We start from the raw sequence: 26,479 nt of genomic DNA on the forward strand, positions 1-26,479 counted from the left end.
CCTAGCCGTTTATGAAAAAATGACCATGTACAATAGCCGTTAGATATGATTAAAAAAATTATTTTGAAAAAAAAACATTAGCAAATGCTTTCAATTTAATGATAGTGTTTTCTAAATTTTGTTAAATATCGTTTTTTTAAATTAAAAACGATTTTTAAAAACACTAACTTTCTTTTTATGATTTATTATTAAATATCAAATATCATTAGTTATTTAATGAATACACAACCCTTTAACTTAAATAAAAAGAAATCTTGCCCAAAATAAAAATAAAAATTTAATATGAAAATTAAATAATTCTTTACATTATTATTCATGACATTTTTTAATTTTAAATTATATCTTTATCATAAAAACAAAGATAATTTTAAATTATATCTTTATCATAAAAAATATATGAAAAAAAATGTTTAAAAAAAAAAGTGATTGAGAATATAAATAATGTGAAAAATGGTACAAATAATAAAAGATAGTCTATGATAAATATGAGAGATGATACAAATAATGTAAAAGACGATAAAAGTATATTTGGTGGTATAATTTAAAAACAATATTTTATTTTTAAAAATAAAAAATTACTTTTAAAAATTATTAATATTGTTTGATAGTTATTATTTATAAATAATTTTTAAAAACAAAATGAAATAGAAAACAATTTTTAGAAAATAAGTAGAAATTGTTTTTACTGATTTATAAAAACAAAAGAAAAACATAAAAGAAATCAAATAAGTTTCAAATTAAGTTAGACTTGAGATAAATAAACTCTAAATTAAGTAAGACTTAATGATTCATTAATAAATCTAATGATTTTTTTTTTGGGAAAGTTAGGTTTTGGGCTCTTGATATGGAATATATATGGTTTTGAAAACCCAAGTCTATAAAATATGAGATGTCACTGTTAATTGGTAAAATAATATACAAAACATGCACTATTTCCTGTTTATTTTTATTCTTCCCAGATTGCCCCTAAATTTCTCCATCTCATCAGCAAATCCTTTCCATGTCAGCAGAACAATTTGAAACTTGAACTCGTTCTCAAAGCTGAAACAAACCCGACCCGAGAACCAAAAGTAGTGAGTCTCTCTCACTTCTGGTCATTTTGCCCTAACCCCATCTCATGAAATTCCCAATTTCGATATTCCATTTCCAGTTTTTGGGAGCCAATGAAAATCGTAAACCTAATGCTCAGTGCATCCACTCAGTTATCGTTGAAATCAATTTTGTTAGGGTGTATTCAGCGGAAGAATGCGAAGAGCATTTCGAAGAAGCTGTGCGACACCGTTTCGGAGTTGGCGTCGTCGATTTTGCTGGAGAACGGGTGGCCGAATCTGTTGTCGTTTATATTTCAGTGCGTGACCTTCGATTCGACGAAGCTTCAGGAGGCAGTGTTCTTGATTTTTGCTCAGTTGGCGCAGTACATCGAGGAAACCCTAGTTTCTCATATCAAGCATCCATACTCAGATGTTTTTGCAGAGTCTGACGTCGTCGTTGAGCTCCAATGTGAAAATCGCGGCCTTGAGCGATGCAATTAATTTCATTCAGTGTTTGTCGAGTTCGACGGACCGGGATCGGTTTCAGGACTTGTTGCCGGCGATGATGCGCACGATAACAGAGGCGTTGAATTGTGGGCAGAAGGCGATGACAAAAGAGGCTCAAGTTGTTGATCGAATTGGTCGGGACAGAGCCGTGGTTTCTGAGACTGCAGTTGGTGGATGTGGTGGGGTCTATGTTACAGATTGCGAAGGCTGAGACCCTGGAGGAGGGAACGCGACATTTGGCGGTGGAGTTCGTGATAGCTCTGGCAGAGGCGAGGGAGCGCGCACCTGGGATGATGAGGAAGTTGTCGTAGTTTATAAGTAGGCTTTTTGCTATATTGATGAAGATGTTGTTGGATATTGAGGATGATCCAGGGTGGCATAGTGCGGATAGCGAGGACGAGGATGCGAATGAGAGCAGTAATTACAGTGCTGGGCAGGAGTGTTTGGATAGGTTAGCTATTTCATTGGGTGGGAATATGATTGTACCTGTTGCTTCAGAGATTTTGCCGGCATATTTGGATGTGCCGGAGTGGCAAAAACACCATGCAACTCTGATTGCTCTTGCTCAGATCGCAAAAGTCTGTTCAAAGGTATTGGAATTGTTATTTTCTTTTTAATTTTGCTTTGTTTTTTTTTTTTTTCAAAAGTACTTTGATTAAAATCTCATAGGATTTTCTTGGAGTTGTTCTTTTCTCTTAAATTGTTTTTTCTTTCTTTCTTTTTTCCAAAGTACTTTTATAAAAATCTCATAGGTTTTTTTTGTATTCTAACTGCTCACTTGGTGGAGTTTATCCGGAATTTAGCATAATTCTGGTAATTGAGTTTGGTTGTGAAGTATTTAACCCAATTTTCATTAAGGAAAATTATTTACTACCTTTGTTAAAAACACATACTTCCCACACTAAGGAAGGTGAATATTTAACATTTTGGAGTATGGGTTGAAAGGTGGTCAATTTGTTTTGAAATGAGAGGAAACAATAATGGGAATACATTGTTAATATGGTTTGTTAGTATAGGTTGTTAGTTTGTCTGTGTTGCTTGTTTGTATTTATTAGAAATAAATCATAATAGTCCCTACATGCTACTATAGTTATTCATTCTGACTATTTTATTTTCAGGTGATGATAAAAAATTTGGAGCAAATGGTGACAATGGTTTTGAATACATTCCCAAATCCCCATCCTCGTGTGCGATGGGCAGCTATTAATGCCATTGGGCAACTGTCCACAGACATGGGCCCAGATTTGCAAGTTCAGTACCATCATCGAGTGCTACCAGCTCTAGCTGCATCTATGGATGACTTCCAGAATCCACAGGTGTAGGTTCGTAATTTTTTATGCGTGTTTTTGTCTATATCTTAACCAGTTATGAATGTTATCTTGCTATATTTTAACGGGCAAAAATTTTATCTTGTTCTCATGGATGCAAACTATTACGTGGTTATCTTATTTGTTTCTTTGTTTGTTTGTTTATTCGATGGCTACATTATGCCTTCTAGATGCCGAGTCACTTATATTTTTCTTTTTTTGAATTTTGTAAACATAGTTATAATTTTTATGTCTGGATCAATCTTGGTAGCTTTTTTCTCATAGGCAAAATGCTTTTCTAATTTTATTATCTGTAATGGGTGATTTTGTCGATGTAGAAGTCTGGATATTTCGGCACTTAGAACTAAAATAGGAAATGCCCCCAAGAGTAGTGAATAGGTTCTTTACAGTTTGGTTGACTGGACTGTGGTTGCTTTCCAATATTTGAATTTTTTGCCATCAGAATAAGTAGGTATTTCTGATCTGGTATGCTGGTGGTCCTTTTCAAATCTCTTTACGTATTTGTTAAATCTTGTTAACACAACATAACTTATTCATTTTACCTCCAATTCCATGAGATGAATTGTGGCAATAACTGATTATGCTCTTTATGAGGTGAGAAACCTAAAAGGAAATGTAATTGCCATATGGATTATTTTATAAGAGAAGATCATAGTGGGAAAAAACAGCACGTGGGAATCGTGGTATGGATGTATTTGATTGTGTTGTTGGAAAATTATGCTTTAGTTTTGAATGATAACGGGTTTGAATTTTTTTCCTGTTTAAAATTTTGGAACATGGTATGTTCAGAAATTATGGGGAAAAAGATTTTTTTTTTTTTTTTGGGTTTAAGTTCCTTTTGTCGGGGAGTTGGAAGCATTTGCAAATCAAGAGGACTGCCAAAGGCCTAATTGATTGATAGATGATATCACATTGCAAAGGGTGGAGGGTTGTATACTTGTATCATGCAAGATGTATCTATTCCTATCAAATCAATAGGAAAAGTAGGTTGTATTGCACAATATCAAATATCGTGTTATATATTATTTCATATCATGTGATATAACATGACACATTTTCACAAGATAATCCAAACTGTCCCTTTTCTTTTAGGTTTTCCCCCCTTTATATCGTAAATTTTCAAATAGTTCTCTCCAAGAAGCTTCAAATCCAATTTTATTTTGTTCCATATCTTTCTTTACATGGAAAATATTTTTTTGGACACAAGTTTGGAAGGATTTCAAGTCTTTTTGAGGTTCCCCATTAAATGTAATTTTCTTTATTTATTTGTTTTTTATGGGTCTCCTTTGGTTACCTTCCATTTCTCTTCCCTCTTGTATAAAAAATGAGTTGATAAAAGGTGCTTTTACACGCTTATAGTCTTCTTTCGATATATTGATTAGGTAATTTTTGTATGTATGTATGAAATATTTTTATGTGTGAGATAGTTGATAAAAGGTGTTGCACATTTTATATGTGAAATTTTTTTTTTCTCCTATCTAGTTTCTAACTACAGATTGGATTGCTAGGGTCATTGAACATGTTAGAACCAATATGACTTTATGAAAAAAATTACATAGAATTAGATAGGTCATTCATTAGAGAATTGGTTGCTAGAGATTTTGGTTGCAGTTGTGAATTTTTTGTTAATAGGAAAATAAAATTTTATTAGAAGGCGTCTAGCAAAAATGGAAGTACACCATGAACACAAGAATTATGAAGGGAAAGTTGTGTTTTGGGGCCCCATTTCCCAATAATATTGTTTTCAAAACCCAAGTTTGCATAACCCAAGATATGTCCACTATTTCAAGAAAATTTTTCCTTTTCATGCACTCTGGTCCGAGGTGTTATTTCATACCAAAAATGCCTTCCCCTTGGGCCAGCTCAACAGACTCATATGTGAACCGGAACAAATTTCTCCCGGATTTTGCTTCTTGGGTTCCCCTTTGTGACCCTTAGAGCATCCCATTATGTGGTTCTCTTGAGTGCTCAAGAGGTCCACCAAAGGTTTTTTGGGACTGTAACTTAGGTACTACCTTAAGGGCCCTTAGGTACTGCCTTAATGGCCTTTAGGTACTACCTTAAGGGACCCTAGGTACTACCTTAAGGTAAACATGAACTAAACCTCTCCCAAGCCTCAAGTCTTCCTTTGTGACCCTTAGAGCATCCCATTATATGGTTCTTTTGAGTGTTGAAGTGGTCCACCAAAGGTTTTTTGGGACTATACCTTAGGTACTACCTTAAGGGCCCTTAGGTACTACCTTAATGGCCTTTAGATACTACCTTAAGGGACCTTAGGTACTACCTTAGTTAAACTTGAACTCAACCTCTCCCAAGCCTCGAGTCTTCCTTTGTGACCCTTAGACCATCCCATTATGTGGTTCTCTTGAGTGTTGAAGTGGTCCACCAAAGGTTTTTTAGGATTGTACCTTAGGTACTACCTTAAGGGCCTTTAGGTACTACCTTAATGGCCTTTAGGTACTACCTTAAGGGATTCTAGGTACTACCTTAGCTAAACTTGAACTCAACCTCTCCTAAGCCTGGGGTCTTCCTTTGTGACCCTTAGAGCATCCCATTATGTGGTTCTCTTGAGTGTTGAAGTGGTCCACCAAAGGTTTTTTGGGATTGTACCTTAGGTACTACCTTAAGGGCCCTTAGGTACTGCCTTAATGGCCTTTAGGTACTACCTTAAGGGACCCTAGGTACTACCTTAAGGTAAACATGAACTAAACCTCTCCCAAGCCTCGAGTCTTCCTTTGTGACCCTTAGAGCATCCCATTATATGGTTCTCTTGAGTGTTGAAGTGGTCCACCAAAGGTTTTTTGGGACTGTACCTTAGGTACTACCTTAAGGGCCCTTAGGTACTATCTTAATGACCTTTAGGTACTACCTTAGCTAAACTTGAACTAAACCTCTCCCAAGCCTCGAGTCTTCCTTTGTGACCCTTAGAGCATCCCATTATGTGGTTTTCTTGAGTGTTGAAGTGGTCCACCAAAGGTTTTTTGGGACTGTACCTTAGGTACTACCTTAAGGGCCTTTAGGTACTACCTTAATGGCCTTTAGGTACTACCTTAAGGGACTCTAGGTACTACCTTAGCTAAACTTGAACTCAACCTCTCCCAAGCCTTGGGTCTTCCTTTGTGACCCTTAGAGCATCCCATTATGTGGTTCTCTTGAGTGTTGAAGTGGTCCACCAAAGGTTTTTTGGGATTGTACCTTAGGTACTACCTTAAGGGCCCTTAGGTACTACCTTAATGGCCTTTAGGTACTACCTTAAGGGACCCTAGGTACTACCTTAACTAAACTTCAACTTAACCTCTCCCAAGCCTCAGGTCTTCCTTTGTGACCCTTAGAGCATCCCATTATGTAGTTCTCTTGAGTGCTCAAGAGGTCCACCAAAGGTTTTTTGGGACTGTACCTTAGGTACTACCTTAAGGGCCCTTAGGTACTACCTTAATGGCCTTTAGGTACTACCTTAAGGGACCCTAGGTACTACCTTAAGGTAAACATGAACTCAACCTCTCCCAAGCCTCGAGTTTTCCTTTGTGACCCTTAGAGCATCCCATTATGTGGTTCTCTTGAGTGTTGAAGTGGTCCACCAAAGGTTTTTTGGAACTGTACCTTAGGTACTACCTTAAGGGACCCTAGGTACTACCTTAGCTAAACTTGAACTCAACCTCTCCCAAGCCTCGAGTCTTCCTTTGTGACCCTTAGAGCATCCCATTATGTGGTTTTCTTGAGTGTTAAAGTGGTCCACCAAAGGTTTTTTGGGACTGTACCTTAGGTACTACCTTAATGGCCTTTAGGTACTAGCTTAAGGTAAACATGAACTCAACCTCTCCCAAGCCTCGGGCCTTCCTTTGTGACCCTTAAAGCATCCCATTATGTGGTTCTCTTGAGTGCTCAAGTGGTCTACCAATGGTTTTTTCGGACTGTACCTTAGGTACACCTTAAGGGCCCTTAGGTACTACCTTAATGGCCTTTAGGTACTACCTTAAAGGACCCTAGGTACTACCTTAAGGTAAACTTGAACTCAACCTCTCCAAAGCCTCGGGTCTTCCTTGGTGACCCTTATAGCATCCCATTATGTGGTTCTCTTCAGTGTTGAAGTGGTCCACCATTGGTTTTTTGGGACTGTAACTTAGGTACTACCTTAAGAGCCCTTAGGTACTACCTTAATGGCCCTTAGGTACTACCTTAAGGGACCTTAGGTACTACCTTAACTAAACTTGAATTCTACCTCTCCTAAGCCTCGAGCCTTCCTTTGTGACCCTTATACCATGCCATTATGTGCTTCTCTTGTGTGCTAAAGTTGTCCACCCTTTGTTTTTGGGACTGTACCTTAGGTACTACGTTAAGAGCCTTTAGGTACTACCTTAATGGCCCTTAGGTACTACCTTAAGGGACCCTAGGTACTACCTTAGTTAAGGATTCCCCCATCCTGTGATACTGTAGAAAGACCTTTGAGGGCTTTAATATTTGATAGGTATCTGACTCACACATCATGGTTGAACTTCTCAACATTCATGAACTCAAGTTCAATTATGCTCTAATGGTCTGTCACTTGTCCTGTATAATGCATGGTCTCTCTTCTCTTATTATTGAATGAAAGTTTAGATCACATTCAATACTAGTATTCTTACATAATGAATAAACAAATGCATATCATACATGCCAGTTAATTATGTTATAATCTTAGTGATTTTATTGAACATGCAAGCTAATGAGTTTGCTAGCTTACATGACAAATTTTTTTATAGATACACATTTTCCAAATAGAAATTGACTACCATATACTTCTTATGGTGATACAAAAGGTTGTGTAAAGGTTGAACTTGGAAAAAGGAAGCTGTGTAACCTTGGCAATTCAGAATCCATTTCTAAAAGTCATGCCTTGTACATTGCATTTCTGAAATGTCTTCATATTTGAATTAGCTGAAACATATCAATGAAGTGGAACCTTGGATGATGCAGAAATTGATTTTTACCTTTTTCGATAGGCGTAAATCCGAAAGTAAACATAAGCATGAATGTGGCTGCTAAGAAAATAAATGAACATTTGAAAGACTGAAAGGAGAAGAGGCTTTTTTTCTTGCCTTTTTTATTTGTGTTGGGGGGTGGGGTTTGCTTTGGTTTGTTCTTTTTGGATTGAGATATGCGTAAAAAGAGGGATGCTGGTGCAAAATGTTGCGTGTCCAACTCTTGTGAATTTATTGTGGAATTAAATGCTGCTGTTGTCTAAATAACAGCTGATGTAAAAGTTTCAGAAAACATTTATAAAATTATATTTTCACAACATAAATAATAAACTTTCATATTTTGGCCCAAAATTATAGGGCTTTTTAATGTTGAAAACAAATTGTCCTATTCCATGCATTCTTCTTTTGTTTTCTCTTTGCTATTTTAATTTCAGCATATAACATATTAGCCTTTGCATTATTTGAGTGTGTATAAATATCATTTCTTCAAACCTTTTCAGTTACTATGATCCATATAGAGGAGTGATCGTATATTTTCGAGTCATTGATGGGACTATAAAGAAAGGTGACAGGATTTATTTTATGGCTAGCAAGAAGGTAAAGTAGTTCTTTCAAGTATTATTTGTTTTTTGTCTTTCTTTCCGAACTCAATTAAATTACATTGGCAGGCATTATTTTCTCATTGTAGATATTTGCACATGGTTCTATACACCACGTTCCATTTTCCATCAATGTAGTGTTATTCAAATAATTAACTTTGAAGAATTGTTGTGCATATTAAAGTTTTCTTTAGTGGTCTTTATGATCACTGTTTTGGTTTGAAAGATTCTAAATATTCGTGACATCCTTTATGCTAATTTCTTAACTGCTTAATCTTTGATTGCAGGATTATTATGCTGATGAAATTGGAGTTTTATCTCCCAATCAGTTCCAGGTTGATGAATTATATGCTGGTGAGGTACAATAATACATCTCAAACATTTGGTTCTTTATATGATTTCTTGGTTTCTGCCTTTTTTGATTCTTGATTGAGGTTTCTCTTATGTTTAGTTTTTGATGTGAAAAGTTGGTATGCATTTTCTAAGCGTACCATTTTCTGACTTAAATAGTAAATGTATATAGGAAATTGAGAAATGGTTCATGTAGAATGATGGCACTTTCCATTTGCAAGGCTCATTCAAAGCAAAGTTCATACAATAAATATACTTTAGGTAAAAGAGCAGACTAGGTTTAATGTGGGCTTACCCTTACTAGATCCATTTGTACATCTGAATGAATCATCTGGTTTGCATCAGACCTAGCTCATCTATAGATCATTAAATGTATGCTCGATTTGATAATCCAAATGAGGGATGATCCTGAAATCGAGGTAAAAGGGATATAGAGTGAAGCTGAGAGAGTAGTACATCCTGAAATGGAAGCAGGATGCATGGCTGGGAGTGACCAAAAGATTGGCTGGTAATTGGATCACTGCCTGAATATTGATTTTACCTTATGAGGAAGAATGTATCCACAATTAGAATCATCATTTGTTAATTTTATGAATTTGTATTAGATATTTGTTGTTGTTATTGTTGTTATTGTTGTTGTTACTGTTATCAACCAGGTGCAATGACACTATTATTTGATCTTGTGATGGTGTAACAGGTGAATAACTATGCACTCTCAATGCACCTGAGGCAGGCTCAGCAAAGTAGCTCCATCCCTGGCCATTTCCATCCAGATGTCTTCTAAAGAACATGCTATTGTGCTTTTCAGGAGACAACTGTTGGGAAGCACTAAGAATATATAGACTGGCTTTTAACTTTGTAAGGTGTTGTCTCATACACAGATTATGCCTACGATTCGAAGACACTTAAATTAGTCTAAACTTACATTGTGAAGGGGTGCTTTTTGCCATCGTTCTCCTTGATTTGAAAATGGATGTGATGCCCATAAATGTTTGAAACTAGATGTTCAATGGTAAACTTCGTTTTTTTTTTTGGATAAAGACACAATTACCATATTTGTTTCTTCAACTACTTTTGTTTTGCCCCTTGATAGCCGTCTTTCTCATTGAGAGTTCGCCAGAGCCCATATTTATTCTCATGAGTAAGATTTTGCCTTCTTTTTTCCCTGGTGGGATCCACACTTGTTCATGCCTGGAATGAATATACCCTGAATGTGGGGTTAGGGTATCTCTTTTTACACAAGCAGAGCTTTGATTGCTCACATCACGAGCTATACCCTTGTTGCGCATTACGCGTGAGGTGATTCTTGAGATGGGATGATCACATTTTACTGTGTGTTGCCACAGGCATGCCATTGTTCTGTTTGGGTGCGAGTGAATTCGGTTTTGAATACTTTGCCCTTGATGCCTTTGCCTGAAGTGGTAATGAAGAGGACTGGGTGGGGTTGTGGGAGGCTTAAGGTTCCGAGTCCACCAGGAAAAAAATGTTACATACTAAAACGATCGTATTGAATTAGCTCATAATTAACTTTAACTATACATCTGGATGGTTCTTGGGGTTCATTATCATACAAATTCAATCAATACCTAGGTAAAAAATAGTACCATTTTGTATAAGAGGCTTCAGATATTAATGGTCCCATTTGTGAGACCTGAGTTCATCCAAATAGATCATCTCATCATAAGCATCTGTAATCAGTACTTATAGGTCCATCGTTTTCACAGGATACTTGAATGCTCATTCTGGTGTTTGATTTAATGCAAGTTCAACATCAATTTTTTTTTTTAATGCACTAAGGGTGCCCCTTTTGCTTATGTATACAATGGAGAAGCCAACAGAAATAGCAGACAAGATTAATATATATATATATATATATATAGATAAAAGTTTTACACCACAATGTACGGTATCACCCAACCTTAAAAAGATGGAAAACTTTCCATGCCAAGCTGGTTGATTTGTCAACATTTTGGGCAGTACCAGGCTGTCCATCACTCCAAATTTTCAAACCATATTGTATTGCCCTGCATATCTTATCCCTAGCTTCAGCTTTGTTCAAATACAAAATCACAAGAGCAAGTTCTGCTCGAGTTGCATCCGGAGTACTCATCTTTTAACCTAAATTCACCTGCTAAGTCAAAACATCAGCGTTCATTTCAAGAGAAAAGCAAAAAAAAAAAAAAACATAATGAGGTTATAATGTAACATTAAATAAACATAATATACATGTAGAGAAAATTACATTGACCAAAGCAACAACAATAAAAAAATTAAATAAGAACCAAATGAAAAATCATGCTTTCTTGCCATTAAATAAAATGATATTTATTGTCCAAATCAAATGAAGCTAGCACGAAGTCAACTTGTTCCCAGAATCAGATATACAATCAAAGCTATTCTTAATAACAGTAAGCAATATTTCCATGCTATTCAAAGTGAAGTATTAGACACTGCAGGGTACAGAAAAATGCTAATAGCCTAGTTATTTATGGTCCAAATAACATATTCCAAATCATGGTTTACTCTCATTCCCACAACATAACTAACAATCAAAAGAATCACTCTCCTTCAGAATCATTTTGAGAATTAAAATATATTAAAAGTAACAAATTGAAATATAATAGAACAGAGAGTTTCATTTTAAATAAAATGTTTTATTAATCCACTTTTTACTAATGGAAAAAGCAAATTGATATTTTATTTGAGATTGTTTATTGTTTTCTAAATAAATACTCTAAATGAACCTACACCATCATGCCACATTTCAACGTACTGGTGCAACACACACCACATTGATCCATTTTCTAGATCAAAAGCCTGTGAAACCAGAGGCAAAATCCAAGTGTTTGGGGGAAACCCATGTCGAGTCTGCTTTCATAGTCATGTTTTGCCTAGAGCAACATTATCAACATTGTCACAACCCCAATATTTTGGAGCTACCCTGTCTTACTTCTGCTCTTTATCTCCTTATTCTCCCTATCCTTATTGTTTACCATTAATTCTCTGAGAGCCTCGAGAATCCTTTTAGCAAAGGTGGATAGGCAGATTCTATTTGATCAAATTCCTAAGAAATTATACTAACTTACCATTGCTTCATTCATAAATTCGTATAAGCTAGTAAAAAAGAGATATTTGATCCCTGTATAAGTAAGGAGACTTTTGAGGAACATTGGACACGTATCCAAGAAGTTTATAGTCTGAAAATGTTAGACCTAAACACGACGTGTAAGAATCAGAATAGTTCCCAATTCAAAAAATGTCTAACATCAATGATGGATCCCCAAAATTACTCTATCAACCAATTAATAAGGATTTTCCAAACCACAAAAACGTAATAAATCTCGATTCAATCTTCTAAAGAAAAACTAGTTCAGCCCTATCGAGAATATTCTCCACAAACTAAGGACCATTCGGATGAAAGAAAAATAAAATGCTTCAGAATGGTCCATTTTGTTAAGCATTTTCTTCTCTTTTACTTCAAAAAATCCCCAGGTGTCATGTAATCACAGATTCAATAACCAGAACACACCAATTTCATAGCACCGACTGAGGAAAAAGAATACCTTCTGGACGAGTTTCTTCATATTCTCGGAATTGTTTGCCAAAGTATACATCAGATCAATCGGGATTGAGACATAGAAAGCGAACTTTCCGATTTCCAGGATTCCCTTTGAAGTTCCGATGGAAGACATTTTCGTGAGGAAATTACGCAAGTGAAAATTTTTTTGGGCACTTTAAAATTGGAGCAAGTGAAGCAGGCGTATTAAAAAGGGAAAGTTGTGATTGCAGGCTGCTATGGACGATATATGGTTTTGAAAACCCACGTATCTGAAATATGAGAAAGATTTGATTGAAGGGTTGTCGACCGAAATGCCGCGACATGAAGAGGTAGCTAGCAAATTCAACGAGGGGCTTGTGGGAAGAAGATGAGAAATTTAGAAATTGGGAATTTCCTGAGATAGGGTTAGGGCAAAATGACGGGAAGAGAGAGAGATTCCTGGTTCTCGGGTCGGGTTTCTTTGTGTTATGCTGACATGGGAGAATTTGCTGATGACATGGAGAAATTTAGGGGCAATCTGGGAAGAAGAAAAGTAAACAGGACATAGTGCATATTTTGGATATTATTTTACCAATTAACAGTGACATCTCATATTTTATACACTTGGGTTTTCAAAACCATATATATTCCATATCAAGAGCCCAAAACCTAACTTTCCCTTTTTTATTTTTTTATTTTTAGATTTAGTGGAGATAAAAAAAATAAATAAATAAAAAATAAAAATCATGAGAATAATTTTCCACTCTCTATATAAATAATTATTAATTATCAACCTTTATTTGGATTATTAAATAAATTAATATTAATAGAAAAAGTTGTTATAATAAAATTTTAAAAATTAAATCTCAAATAAGATATTTTATATAAATTAATTTAATTTTTCATTTAAAATATAATAAAATATATAAAAAAAATCATGAGAACAATTTTCTACTCTCTATATAAATAATTATTAATTATCAACCTTTATTTTGATTATTAAATAAATTAATATTAATAGAAAAAGTTGTTATCACATATTTTTAATAAAATTTTAAAAATTAAATCTCAAATAAGATATTTTATATAAATTAATTTAATTTTTCATTTAAAATATAATAAAATATGTTTGAATAAAAATATTTAAAAATTTTTAAAATAAATACTGTCTTCAACAAGATGAACTCCCTTCATCTAATAATATAATGATTCCTTAGTATAAGAACTATTGCAATCTTATATGTATTATATTTATATATAAATTATTTTTATTCAATAAAATTAAATATTTCTTAACTCAATTTTAACTTTATACACTTTCAAAATTCATATATATTATTTTTAAAATTCAAATATCGAATCTACCAATATATCTCTATTTACGATATTTTTCTTCTTAATTATATATATATATATATATATCAATTACACTTACAAGATAACTTTTAAAATGTGTATTATTACTTATTTTATCATTTTTTGAAGTTTTTTCAAGCATTCCTATTAATTTTAAATAATTTTCACTCCACCGATATTTCTCCGATATTTCCGATATATCCGTAAAATTGAAGTACCGATATATTCGTAAAAACCGATATTTCAATCCTTGCATGCAAGCACCAGATCATGTGAAAAATATTTTAGATCTTAAAAGCTGTTTTCAAATCGAGAAAAACCGTCGATTTAGTAGGCACCGAACATGATTTCAGCCGTTAGATAGGCGCAATCCTAGCCGTTTATGAAAAAATGACCATGTAAAATAGCCGTTAGATATGATTAAAAAAATTATTTTGAAAAAAAAACATTAACAAATGCTTTCAATTTAATGATAGTGTTTTCTAAATTTTGTTAAATATTGTTTTTTTAAATTAAAAACGATTTTTAAAAACACTTTCTTTTTATGATTTATTATTAAATATCAAATATCATTAGTTATTTAATGAATACACAACCCTTTAACTTAAATAAAAAGAAATCTTGCCCAAAATAAAAATAAAAATTTAATATGAAAATTAAATAATTCTTTACATTATTATTCATGACATTTTTAAATTTTAAATTATATCATTATCATAAAAAAAACAAAGAAGTGAAAAAAAAATGTTTAAAAAAAAGTGATTGAAAATATAAATAATATGAAAAATTGTACAAACAATAAAAGATAGTCTACGAGAAATATGAGAGATGATACAAATAATGTAAAAGACAATAAAAGTATGTTTAGTAGTATAATTTAAAAATAATATTTTATTTTTAAAAGTAAAAAATTGCTTTTAAAAATTCTTAATATTGTTTGATAGTTATTATTTATAAACAATTTTTAAAAACAAAATGAAATGGAAAACACTTTTTAGAAAATAAATAGAAATTGTTTTTATCGATTTTTAAAAACAAAAAAAAATATATAGAAAAAATCAAATAAGTTTCAAATTAAGTTAGTCTTAAGATAAATAAACTCTAAATTAAGTAAGACTTAATGATTCATTAATAAATCTAATGATTTTTTTTAGAACAACTTAAAACTTAATTTTTTTTCTATATAAAATCATTATTTAAATGTTGATTCTCACCATTGAATGTGTAAATCCAATCATGACCATCCATTAATTGAAGAAAAAATTAAAAAAAACAAAACCTAACCGTTGACGGCATAGCAGGTTTCTTCTTGACGCTTCAGCCGTCAACAACAGGCTTGAAGTCAGATCCGCAAGAGCTTCGAAAACTGCCACATGCGAACTGATCTTCTCCTCGTGATGCGACTGTGGTTGATTTTCTCCATTTTTTTTCTTGTGAAAGGAAGGTTGTAAATCAGTTTGGAGACGGGAAATAAACCATAACTTTCTTTAGTTTGGATGACATGAAAAATACGATGGAAAAAAAATATAAAGAAAAATATTATTCCTACTATTTTCCTTAAAAAATAATGGGAAAAATAAGAGAAAAGCGAGGGGAAAAGTTGGGGGAAATTTTATCGGGGAGGGGGTGGGGGGTATCGGCTTGCTAGACGTGAAGGCTTTGCAAACAAAGGGACCGAGATCTTCATTGTTGCTAATGGCGGAGGAGAGGAGAAGTTGATCAAACTTCTCAGATGAGTCGCCGGGACCACGTTGCAGCGCATTTTCGACGACTCCATCATTGTTTAATCATTGGAGACGGCGAAGGAGCAGTGGTTGTATCGCTCTGGGTTTCATCAGGAAACTCATTTTCTCGCACTTTCACTTTCTGGGTCTCTCTGATTTCCTAGAAACCGACGTTTCGTGGTTCGAAATGCAGACGCAAGTGCCGGAATACCCCGGTATAGGCGGTTCTGATCCGTGAAATCCTGCCGGTGATGAAGTTCGGGGAGGCGGTTTGCGGCGGCGACGCGCCGTATGTCTGTACAACTTCGAGGTAGGAGAAGAGATCAGGCAGTTGACCAATTGTAAACACATTTTCCACCGGAGCTGTCTGGACCGTTGGATGGATCACGATCAGAAGACCATCTGCTTTGTAGGACCCCATTTGTGCCTAATGAGATGCAATATGAGTTTAATCAACGGCTCTGGGCTGCCTCTAGGATCACTGATTTTTACAGTGAATACGGTACCGTTTTTGGCTTGTAGGTCGGAGATATTTCATGGGTTTTATTTTATTTTTAAAATTTTGGTATGGTGAGGGTGAGAGGGTTGAACTTTATATACACGAAGAAAAAAAAAAATTTGCCAGGTACCATTAAAAAAGGGTAAGTTTTCAATAGTTATTGAACAATGGACTCTCACAAAATGCATTCTTCTATAATTATTTTTTTGAAAATAAGAGCACAAAATTTATTTTATTATTTAACAAATTGATAATCATTTAAGACAAATTCTTGATTTTGTTTTCCTTCTATTTTTTCCTTTTAACTTTTTTTTATGGTTAACCAAACAAAAGAAAATTTATATTGTTTTCCTTAGTTTTTTCTTTTCTTCTATTTTTCCTCCCAATTTTCTTTCTCTCACATTTTTCGGGAACCAAACATAACCTAAGACAACTGCGTCAGTTTGCATGTCTTCTTAGTCTGACCTGAGAACAAATCTTCTACTAAAACTTCCCTCTTGTGGCCCACCAAAGATTTTCAAATGTTTGTTGTTGCATGTTCAAAACCATGTAGGGTCGGCTTCAGTTTAAGCCAAATCCGTGCTTTTAGTGGATCCCATTGTCTGGGCGAATCCAACTCCAATGCAAAACCGATCACATGATATTGACTTAGTGTGTGTGTGTGTGTGTGTGAGAGAGAGAGAGAGAGAGAAAGTTGTATCCATTTGGGCGGTATTGTATGGGGAGATGATATTGGCTTAATGTGAGAGAGAGAGTTGTATGTATTTGGGCGGTATTGTAGTGGCTTAATGCGTCTCTAATGAGCCCCACATGTATTTGACGTGTATATATACCAGAGCCTCTGGAATTGTAGGAGTTGTCCATCTAAAAAGCGCACATGACATAGTCTGTACAATTGAAATTAATTTTCAATATATTGTATTTTAAAATTTTTTTTAAGAGAGTGAGGGGGCGGCCCGCCATGATGTTGACCACAGGGGATTGGGAAATTAGGGAACATATCTGCATGTGTGGGGAGCTTGGGTAGGCATCTGCATCAGTGGGGTTCCTCATTAATGTGAATGGGTACGTACATGTCCTTATTTCCCAACACCCTTTTTAAAACCCAAATTAGGTTTGAAATGAAAGCATGCATGAAAACCCTTTAGGCATGAATTAGAAGAGTTTGTCAAATTTGTGATATACTTTCCGGACAAGGACGAAGGAAACAGTTGGTTCAAACTTTTGTGTGAGGAGAAATGCAAAGAAATGGTAAATAAATTGACATAAATGAGAGAAGTGAAAGCAAATATCAAATCCCATATAGGACTTAAAATCAACAACCTCATTCTCTGATTCTTTTCCTGCTGGGATGTTGAAGACCTCATCCCATCAAGGGGGCTTGTCATATCCTCCATTCACAAGCAAGCCAAGTGCATTTAACATAAAAGTGGGAGATAAAAGAGGAAAGGGGTTTAACATAAAAATGTTGTTAATGATTTTCCAGTCTAGTAAATCATTGAATTTGTATATGTTGATTCTCACCATTGAATGTGTAAATCCAATAACCAAAAAAACAAAACCTAACCCTTTAACGGCATAGCCTTCAACAACAGGCTTGAAGTCAGATCCGCAAGAGCTTCGAAAACCGCCACATGTCAACTGATCTTCTCCTTGTGTTAATTTTCTCCATTTTTTTCTTGTGAAAGGAAATTTGTAAATCAGTTTGAAGATAGGAAATTAACCATTTTTTTGCTTGCCAGCTTTTCTAGAAACGGCAAAAGGAGTTTGCTTTCAGTTTGGGTGCCGTGGTGGTGGAATTGGTCCTTCAAGTCTGAAATTTTCCTCCTTTGTCAGTTCCATGCCACCTATTATAATCATTTGGGTGTTTAGATTTTCGTGTAACAGGGCCTGTTGGAATATGAGAAAGATGGTATACTATTGACTATCCAACTCTAGTATGCAACTTATAGTCTTATACTAACTAATCACTAAGAGAAAAATCCAAAGAACAAATCTGATTGATTAGACTGTGTCCGCTGGCGTCAGTTTGTTTCAATCTGACCTGAGAACAAATCTTCAGTTAAGAAGTCCCTCTTGTGGTCCATCACAGATTTTATTTGAAATGTCTGCGACTGCATGTTAAAACCATGGAGGGTTGGCGTCAGTTTGGGCCAAATCCATGCTCTTAGCGGATCCCATTGTCTTGGCGGATCCCATTGTCTCTAATGATTAAATTTCAACTCAAAAGTTTGCTAAAGGCATCTCCTCGGTGAGATGGCTTCAGTTAATCTCCTGAAACGGATCATCAACTGAAGGGCACTCTCTTGTATATAAATTTCCCTCACAAAACTAACCACTATATATATGAAGCAAGCTCAGCCAAGCATTGGATATCAATCACATTGTTTCTTCAAGGTCTCAATCTCCTCTTGACAGCTTGCTTTTCAATGGCGCTTCCCTGGTTTTTAAGCACTCATCGTAATTTCTTCCATCTTTGCAGGGAAATCCACCATGGCAAGACCAGAGCAGCAGAGACCACGATGGACCGAAGAAGAAGACCGGGTGCTCTTTGAATGTAAAAGCAGAAATAAGAATCAACCGTGGCCAGATATCGCAAAGCTGGCAGGGCTGAGTAGGAGTGGTAAGAGTTGTAGGGAGAGGTGGAAAAACCACCTGGAGCCTAAAGTCAAGAGAGGCAACTTCTCCCAAGAGGAAGACGAAACCATCATCCGCCTACATTCAAGTCATGGGAATAGGTAATTAATGAGAATGACCCATTATGATATATATGATATGATATGACAATGTGGTCAGTTTGAGTTTGAGCTAGGAGTTGGTTCATGTGTTGTGTTGCAGCTGGGCATTTATAGCAAAGCATCTTTCAGGGCGAACCGATAATGCTGTCAAGAACCACTATAACCACCATTTGAAGGATAAGCTAATTGGGAGAAGTACTGATCATCAGAATATTCCTCATCCACAAAGTAGCACCGGGGATCAGCCACATGCCACACAACTCTTTGATTTCAACCACAATATTGATCCATATGCAAGCTCAGGCTCCATTCCTACACCAGTTTCAGCCTCACAAGAAATCGCCAACCCTTGGTCCACTTCTCAATTAGCCTACCCAGAATTTCCAAGGGGGTATCTCCCGAGTGATGATGAGACTATCCATTACTCTTTCGGGGGAGATTACTTTGGGTTTGAACCCACACAACTCTTTGATTTCAACCACAATATTGATCCAAATGCAAGCTTGGGCTCCATTCCTACACCAGTTTCAGCCTCACAAGAAATCGCCAACCCTTGGTCCACTTCTCAATTAGCCTACCCAGAATTTCCAAGGGGGTATCTCCCAAGTGATGATGAGACTGTCCATCACTCTTTCGGGGGAGATTACTTTGGGTTTGAGCCCACACAACTCTTTGATTTCAACCACAATATTGATCCATATGCAAGCTCAGGCTCCATTCCTACACCAGTTTCAGCCTCACAAGAAATCGCCAACCCTTGGTCCACTTCTCAATTAGCCTACCCAGAATTTCCAAGGGGGTATCTCCCGAGTGATGATGAGACTATCCATCACTCTTTCGGGGGAGATTACTTTGGGTTTGAACCCACACAACTCTTTGATTTCAACCACAATATTGATCCAAATGCAAGCTCAGGCTCGAGTCCTACACCAGTTTCAGCCTCACAAGAAATCGCCAACCCTTGGTCCACTTCTCAATTAGCCTACCCAGAATTTCCAAGGGGGTATCTCCCGAGTGATGATGAGACTATCCATCACTCTTTCGGGGGAAATTCCTTTGAGTTTTAGCCTTGGATTTCTGGATAGGTTTCAGCCTCACTGGAGAGCGAGTTCATGCCAACGGAGGAAGTCACCATAAAATGGTCCGATTGAAAATATATATATATATATAGGCGTGTGTGTTTGTTCCATGTTCATGAATCCATCTTATAATAAAGCTGTGTTTTGTATTATGTTGAAGGGTGTGGACCCGCATTTTTCACGTGCGTCCCCACTCGATCGGCGAGACTCGCTTTTTATTTGTGAAAAATTAATTTTTAGAAAAATTGGAGTCGCCACTTATTTTATTTTTTATTTTAAAGGGAAAATAAAACAAGAAAGAAAAAACCCTAAAATGTGACTCCATAATTTTTGGAAAAAAGGCATGTCTTTGAAAAACCCGAGTCTTGGTCCGGGGATCAGGTTACTTATTGGGAAGGTACCTCTAAGAGGTAGCACCCCTCTAAGCCCTAAAAAGGTCTCTACTGACTAAGTTGAGGGAAAGGTGGCAATTAATCGGTTAATTATGGATACCTAAGTAGGCTAGGCGATTTCAAATATATAACATGCCAAACAAGATTTAATCATAATAAAGGAGGGTTAGGATGCGTACCCGGATCACTTCTCGAGCGCTAACACAAGACATCAAAGATTAGTTTGGAAATATGACACATAGTATGTATTTTCATCAAGGACGATCAAACAAGCATCAAGGCAATCAATTATGGCATCAAACATGGTCATGTCTCATGAAAACATACGCATTCATAGAATTTTAGGGTTGTGGGGTAGAAAGGGCGTACCTAATTTGCAAGCATCCACATCTTTATGGGAAGCAAGGATATCTCAATATTAAATATAAAACAAATTCATGTATGCCATCAAGGGAAGTCAAAAATCAATCAGATATCAAGCAAACAATATGGAAGAGGATATCATGAATGTCGGGCCCCCACCAAAGCCCTAATTAATTTCGCATGAGTTGATTTCATAAATTCCATGATTTGGAATTATGAAGTTTATTCATGCTTGTTGAAAATCAAGAAAATCACGAAAATAGTTAAAAATCAAAGAAGATAGTGCACGGCCGAAGGAAAGTGGCAGCAAATAGCATGTTAAGATTTGGATTCTATACCTAGAAGCTCCTAAGGAATTTTAAAGAAAACCAAAGTTATTTTGATGAAAAAAAGATTTTGAAATTCATATTTAAGATGTATAAAATCTCAAAATAAAGGAAAAGAAACATTAGGAGTATGACATGTGGCAAGGTGGCAATTATGTGGGTGGAGCCTGGAGATGTGATTGAGGCTATGACACTGGCATTGAATCCCAAAAACGCATTCTGCCTTTTTCTGGCATTTTCCGAGGCTGATCAAAATTCGTATACTGGATTACAGGGTTTATGGTCAGAAGAATTTCCATGTATAAGGTAACTTGGTCCGTAAGCTCAAATGGATTCTTCCCAACATTGATCAAACACTGAACATAAAATTCAAAATCCCCAATTTTTTTTGTATTGACAGATTTCCTGCATTCTGTGTTAATTTCTCACCACCAAGATTTGATTCAATGGTTCTACTAGAATATGTACCCTTGTCGTTGTCATCACCAAGCAGACTCCTCATTGTTGTTTTTCATCCATAATCGGACCGAATCTGTAAATAAATGATTTCCTTCACTTTGCGAAATTCCTTCACATTGTCGCTGCTCTGTTCCCGCTGCATCTATGAGTCCTTGTTGGCTGCTTCTATTCCGGTTATCCCTGTCAATCTCTGCAGCCAATGGCGTGATCCACTGATCGTCAAGTCTTCCGTTTAAAGTTGTGGATTTTTCTTGTTCAGACCATCAGACTTGAAGACTTGATCACTCAAGAATTCTAGTTAAGCACTGAACCATTCCTCCATCTATCGTTTTTTTTTTTTGCTTTTTATCTGGCAATAAAATACTCTTCGAAGAATTGCACTCCAGCTTTGAAAACAAAGATAATGCTTTAACAAGTTCACTGATCACTCGCCCATACCCTTCCTTAAGACGACTGCATAGAACGACCAGAAAACACGAAGCTTTTTCAAACAATTTGTCTCTCCCTTCATTAGGCCTTGCAGTCATACCTTAACGAATCCTGTAGATTGCTTGGGATGACTATCTGATCCTTTATGCTATGTATGTCTTCTTTCAGTTAGTATTCAATCGTTTCTCTTCTGGTTCAGATTTAACAAGAGACTTTCTAGGTAATTCTTTCTACTGATATTCTGATACGAGTAGAAAAGTTGGTGCTGATAATCTTCTGTTCTAATTCCTTCTTGCAGTTTGTTGAAATACCAAGCCTACCTAACTTAGCATTGTCTTTGATCCTTTTCTTTTCATCTCTTCTTTGCCTTTCCAAGATAACCTCAAACTTCATCCCCTTTAAGCCTTTCATTCATCACCATAAAATTGAATTCTTCAGTGAACTACGCTGTAGATTTCTTAGGCTATTGAGCAGAGGCTGGCAATGGTAATAATTGTGCTTGAAATGCTGGAGTAGACATTGTGCTCAAAGTATTAGGTGATGTTGATGTTGAGGCAACCTTATCCATTTGATCAAGGTATGCTCTCTGTGAGGAAGAAAGAATGGGTGACATAGGCTGTGCTAATTGATCATGAGTTAATAAAGTTGGTGGTAGATTCAGCACCATTTTCCACTACTTGATCCTCATTGCCAATAGCTTCTTTCCCATTATACACAGGTTGTACTCCATCAACAACCACCTTTGTAATAGGCTCATTCCTCGTGGCTTCAGGATCAACTTCTGGTTTGGTTTCTGTTTCTTGTTTCTCCTCATTATTAATCAGACCAGCAGTTTCGCTTCTATCAGTACGAATATCCCCTTTAGTACCATCCTGGTTATCAACCGTAACAGCAACTCGGACAACAGCACAGTTTCTTTTACAGTCATTGCAGAAATAGATGAATTGTTTCCTTTATATGTCAGAACTGGACCATCCTCTGTAGTTGATTCTGTCACATCATCACCTACGCTGTTATTGCAAGCAGCTACTGCGAACATCTCAATGCCAGAAAAGTCTTCATCATCGCCAATCTCTTCATTTGTCGCCTTTGAAGAATATTGACTATCTACGAACTGTTCAGAATCCTCATAGGGAGGAGAAGGAGTTCATGGGGGTGGTAATGAAGACTGAAATATAAAGCTCCTTTTCTTAATCGGTGCATGCTCTACTTTATCACTGAAACGTCTCCCAAGAATGGCAACACCAAGCTTCTCAGATTCGAAAACTGAGGCATTCTCTGTTTTTTCGATGAATTTCCATTACTCTGACAGCATCATTGCTGTTGCATCTTGAGATAAATTCATCTTATTGCTTAAGCATACATCTTCGGCTCGAAAGCTTCTCATTTTCGTCCTTCATGTTGGTCAGTATTTCTTCACTGCTCGGCATAAATTAAAGATTAAAACGATCAGGCACATATTGACTTGAAAAATAAAGAAAAGAAGTGAACCATCTGCACTGATACTGGGCTGCATAGCTGAATAATCTTCACTAGTTTCATATACAACATCAGGATTTAGATAAATGCTGAACTCTGTATGATTGACATTGGGTGAAGACATATCTGTATCTCTGAGGGATATTGTCATAGATGTACATGAGTATTTTCCTCCCGTAACTAGGTTCCCCGTACTCTTTTCAATTGCAGGTCCATGACTCCCCGAGCCTATATACGAGTTTTCTATGACTATGCTGTGAACCGGTTAATTCATTCTACAATGAACCTTTGATACTCTCCACTTTATCCAGATTAATTAAAATTTCAGTTGAATCACATTCCACAAGGATTGACATCTGTGTAACAGAAGCTTCTTCACCAACATTGACTAGACCACAAGCTGCATATGATAATTTATTTGTCACTTTATAAGATGATGCAAATCATTGCACTGAGAACTGCCCAGATTGACGGTAATAGGTGATGGACAGAGGTGGAGGAAGACGCTAAACTCAGAATCATTTCCTGTCGTGTGAACAAATTTAAATCTCCCAGATTCTTCAAAGTATTCACAGGAGCAAACTCATGACCTTTCCTCTTGAATTTATTTCTGGTCCTTAAATCCTCTGAAGTAACTAATAAACTTGGTTTTCTTTGCTATTCAAGGACCAACCATAGGTCTCCTCTACCAAAGTATGTTAATGATTGAAGAACTACTTATTCTGTTAATGGCAGAGAGAATTCTATGAGCGGAAAATTCATGCCTCTACACATCATAGAAATCAACCTCGAGGAAAGATAGATCGCCTATGTCTCGCTCTTCCTGTTGGACCTCGAACTCCTCAAAACTGAATCTAAGAACCTTAGGATCCACCAAAAACTCGAAAACGTCCTCTACCAGTTCCCCTCTTTCTTTGCTTTGTTTCGTCCTGAAAGGACCAATCTTTGAGAAGAATTGCTTGGCTTCCACTGAGATGAGGACTCGTACTGCCAGTCCTTCCCTCTCCCTTTGTGCTTCTCCTCAAGACAATCCCCCCAAAAATCACCAGAATTCCTTCTCTCCCTGTTCTCAGTGTGTCCTGCCAGTCCCCTCTGTGCTTCTCCTCAAGATAATCCCGGAATCTCCCAAAAGAATACTCCTTTCTCCCTCTTTGCTTCAGTCAGATCACCCAAAGCCTCCTCCAGTTCTTTCTTCAAAACCACCACATCTAGATCCTTGGTATCTGGTGCATCTATGGCTCTTGGTTCATCACTAGATGTATCAGTATTTTCGGTATGGCATTCATCAATCCCTTCCCTAAGCACAGTTTTTTCCCAAGGAAAGTCTAGTGTGATTCTCTATAGACTTCCTCAGCATTGCAGGCAGTGTGTATAGATGTAGAAGGATCTCTTAGTGCGTAAGTTACATCTCCAATGCATCCATGTGTGGTATTGAAAGGTGGCAGCCTTCAAGTTTTGAATGTTGCGGCTGTCTTCGAATTTGAGATGGTGCGTGGTGTAAGTGGATGCAGCCCATGAAGAAACCTGTGCATAGAGTCCATTAGTGCTCACAGCTTCTTAAAAAAATTCTGGGGGTTCCTTTAGAAAGTGGACTGTGCATGTACGTGTGTTCTCTGAAAACCAAAACTGTGCGTGGACTTCTTCATGCGGCTGTGAAGACTTCCCGAGGTGGCGTGTTTCTGTTAGTGCATGGTCTCCATGGGAGTGCAGGCTGCCCCTCAATCCGTGCTCTTGGATTTCAAGTGTCCATCCAAAGTGGCAACGTGAGATGTTTGCTTCTCTCAAAGTGGGTTCAGATTTTTTTGTTTCTCTATATTGATGATGCGACTGTTTCTTAGAAAATCCTCACTTGGTACCCTCTCCTCCATATTCAGGTACGGAGCAATGAACCCTCAAAGACTCCTTGGGATCAAGCTTTAGGAGACTGAACGTGAATACCAGAAATTCTGATAAGCTATGACATTGCGTTTAAGTCTTTTGGAAAGTGACTTTAGAAAAGACTTCAAGGCAGAATTCTGAACCGCAATGTAACGTGCATGACAACCTTGGAAGTCTCATCAGAAAAAGTTCAAATTTCTTCCATTGGAGGCCTCAAATTCAACTTCTTGATTCGTCAAAGAGGGTACCCTCATCACTAGAGCTTTCCATTACACTTTGAGAATTTTCTAGTCCGTATTAGCTTTGAAATTTTTCTGGTCCATGTTCAGTTGAATGACGTACAGTGTGGGACTGATCTGGTACTGACCTTCCACAGCAGTAATGGCTTTACAATTTGGTCTGCGTAAGTGTCAAATTGTAGTCTTCCCACCATCAGCTTCGCCAACAAGAAGGATGGGCTCACACACTCTGTAGCAGAGCTCAACAAGAAAGTACAACCCCCACATAATTTTGTCTAGATAATATCTCCAAGACTTTCAGAAGCTCACGCGTGTTTGCTTGAACTGAAAACATTGTTCCCTGCACCAAGTTTCTGATAGTAGAAGTTATCTCTGACAAGTTTAACCCGGAGATGTTTCTCTAAAACAGTCAGAACAACCTTTTTCTCACCCTCATCTCTGAGTCCTTCTGTCAAAAGATAATAATCATCTCTGGCCAAATCTTCATATGAATTCCTAAAAGTCCTGAAATGATCAGCCCACCAAAATGAGTCTCTAGAAATTATAAATCCATGTTTTCCAGCATTCTTTTTCTTTGATCCACCTTGAAGATTTCAAGAGTTGGATATTTGTGATCCAAATGAGTGAATCTTCCAGCAACACTTCAATACTAAAAAAAGAAGAAAAGAGATCAGAATGTTCTGCTTCCTCTCAATTGCAGTGATTTCATTTAGCATTCCGCTAGTAGTGAGTAGTTGAGAACATTATGCTTGAAGTGCTTGAATTGAGGACACTTCGACACCTTAAATCAAGGTAAGTGGCTGCAAAATAGGACATGTTCAGTCTTGTTTTGAAGCTGAGGATTTCACATCAGTTTTCACATAAGACTACTGCACACCTATAGGCAATGGATACTCGGAATGGAGAAGTATTGGCATAGCCACCAACAGATATAGGAACTGTAAATTCTGCTTCAAATATATGCAACGCTCCTAAATTCCTAGAGAAGATAAAATCAAACAAAGACCACAGCTCAGCCAGCTTATCCTGAATTAGCGTACTAGTCACTATTACATGATGAACAATCTGTAGCTGTTTACAAATCATGGTAACTTCAGCATTCGGGTTCCAAATTCAGTGTCCTTCACTCCTGGGAATTCATCTAACCTTTTAAGATCCCTACCCCGCCAATCTGATCAGAAGTTTTCTCCGAAGCATGACCCTCAT

General features: G+C 36.5%; 2 protein-coding genes and 1 long non-coding RNA gene across 5 annotated transcripts in view; 2 read left to right on the forward strand and 1 right to left on the reverse strand.

Moving 5' to 3' along the window:
* The first annotated feature begins 1,850 nt into the window (after nucleotides 1-1,850).
* On the forward strand, nucleotides 1,851-9,811 carry LOC117933675 (importin-5-like). 3 transcript variants are annotated; one of them, XM_034855149.1, is made up of 5 exons: nucleotides 1,851-2,128; nucleotides 2,657-2,856; nucleotides 8,325-8,421; nucleotides 8,711-8,782; nucleotides 9,472-9,811. In XM_034855149.1, exons 1-5 carry the CDS (start codon nucleotides 1,877-1,879, stop codon nucleotides 9,556-9,558), a joined length of 708 nt encoding a protein of 235 aa, XP_034711040.1. In that variant the 5' UTR covers nucleotides 1,851-1,876; the 3' UTR covers nucleotides 9,559-9,811. The 3 variants fall into 3 exon arrangements, with proteins under 3 accessions (XP_034711040.1, XP_034711041.1, XP_034711042.1); XM_034855150.1 differs by having other exon boundaries at nucleotides 8,711-8,777; XM_034855151.1 differs by lacking the exon at nucleotides 8,325-8,421 and having other exon boundaries at nucleotides 2,657-2,854.
* A 7,517-nt stretch (nucleotides 9,812-17,328) lies between these two features.
* LOC117932984 overlaps nucleotides 17,329-26,479 on the reverse strand; it is a 55,296-nt gene continuing 46,145 nt past the window's right edge. The window contains exon 3 of the long non-coding RNA XR_004654270.1: nucleotides 17,329-17,738. This is a non-coding gene — a long non-coding RNA (uncharacterized LOC117932984). The remainder of the gene's footprint in view (nucleotides 17,739-26,479) is intronic.
* LOC117932983 (transcription factor TT2-like) lies at nucleotides 17,640-19,839 on the forward strand. Its single transcript, XM_034854324.1, has 3 exons — nucleotides 17,640-18,288; nucleotides 18,374-18,629; nucleotides 18,730-19,839. The coding sequence occupies exons 2-3, from the start codon at nucleotides 18,385-18,387 to the stop codon at nucleotides 19,694-19,696; spliced, it is 1,212 nt and encodes a 403-aa protein (XP_034710215.1). The 5' UTR covers nucleotides 17,640-18,288; nucleotides 18,374-18,384; the 3' UTR covers nucleotides 19,697-19,839.

This window comes from Vitis riparia, chromosome 16 (assembly GCF_004353265.1).
Source record: "Vitis riparia cultivar Riparia Gloire de Montpellier isolate 1030 chromosome 16, EGFV_Vit.rip_1.0, whole genome shotgun sequence".
Classification (NCBI taxonomy): Eukaryota; Viridiplantae; Streptophyta; class Magnoliopsida; order Vitales; family Vitaceae; genus Vitis; species Vitis riparia.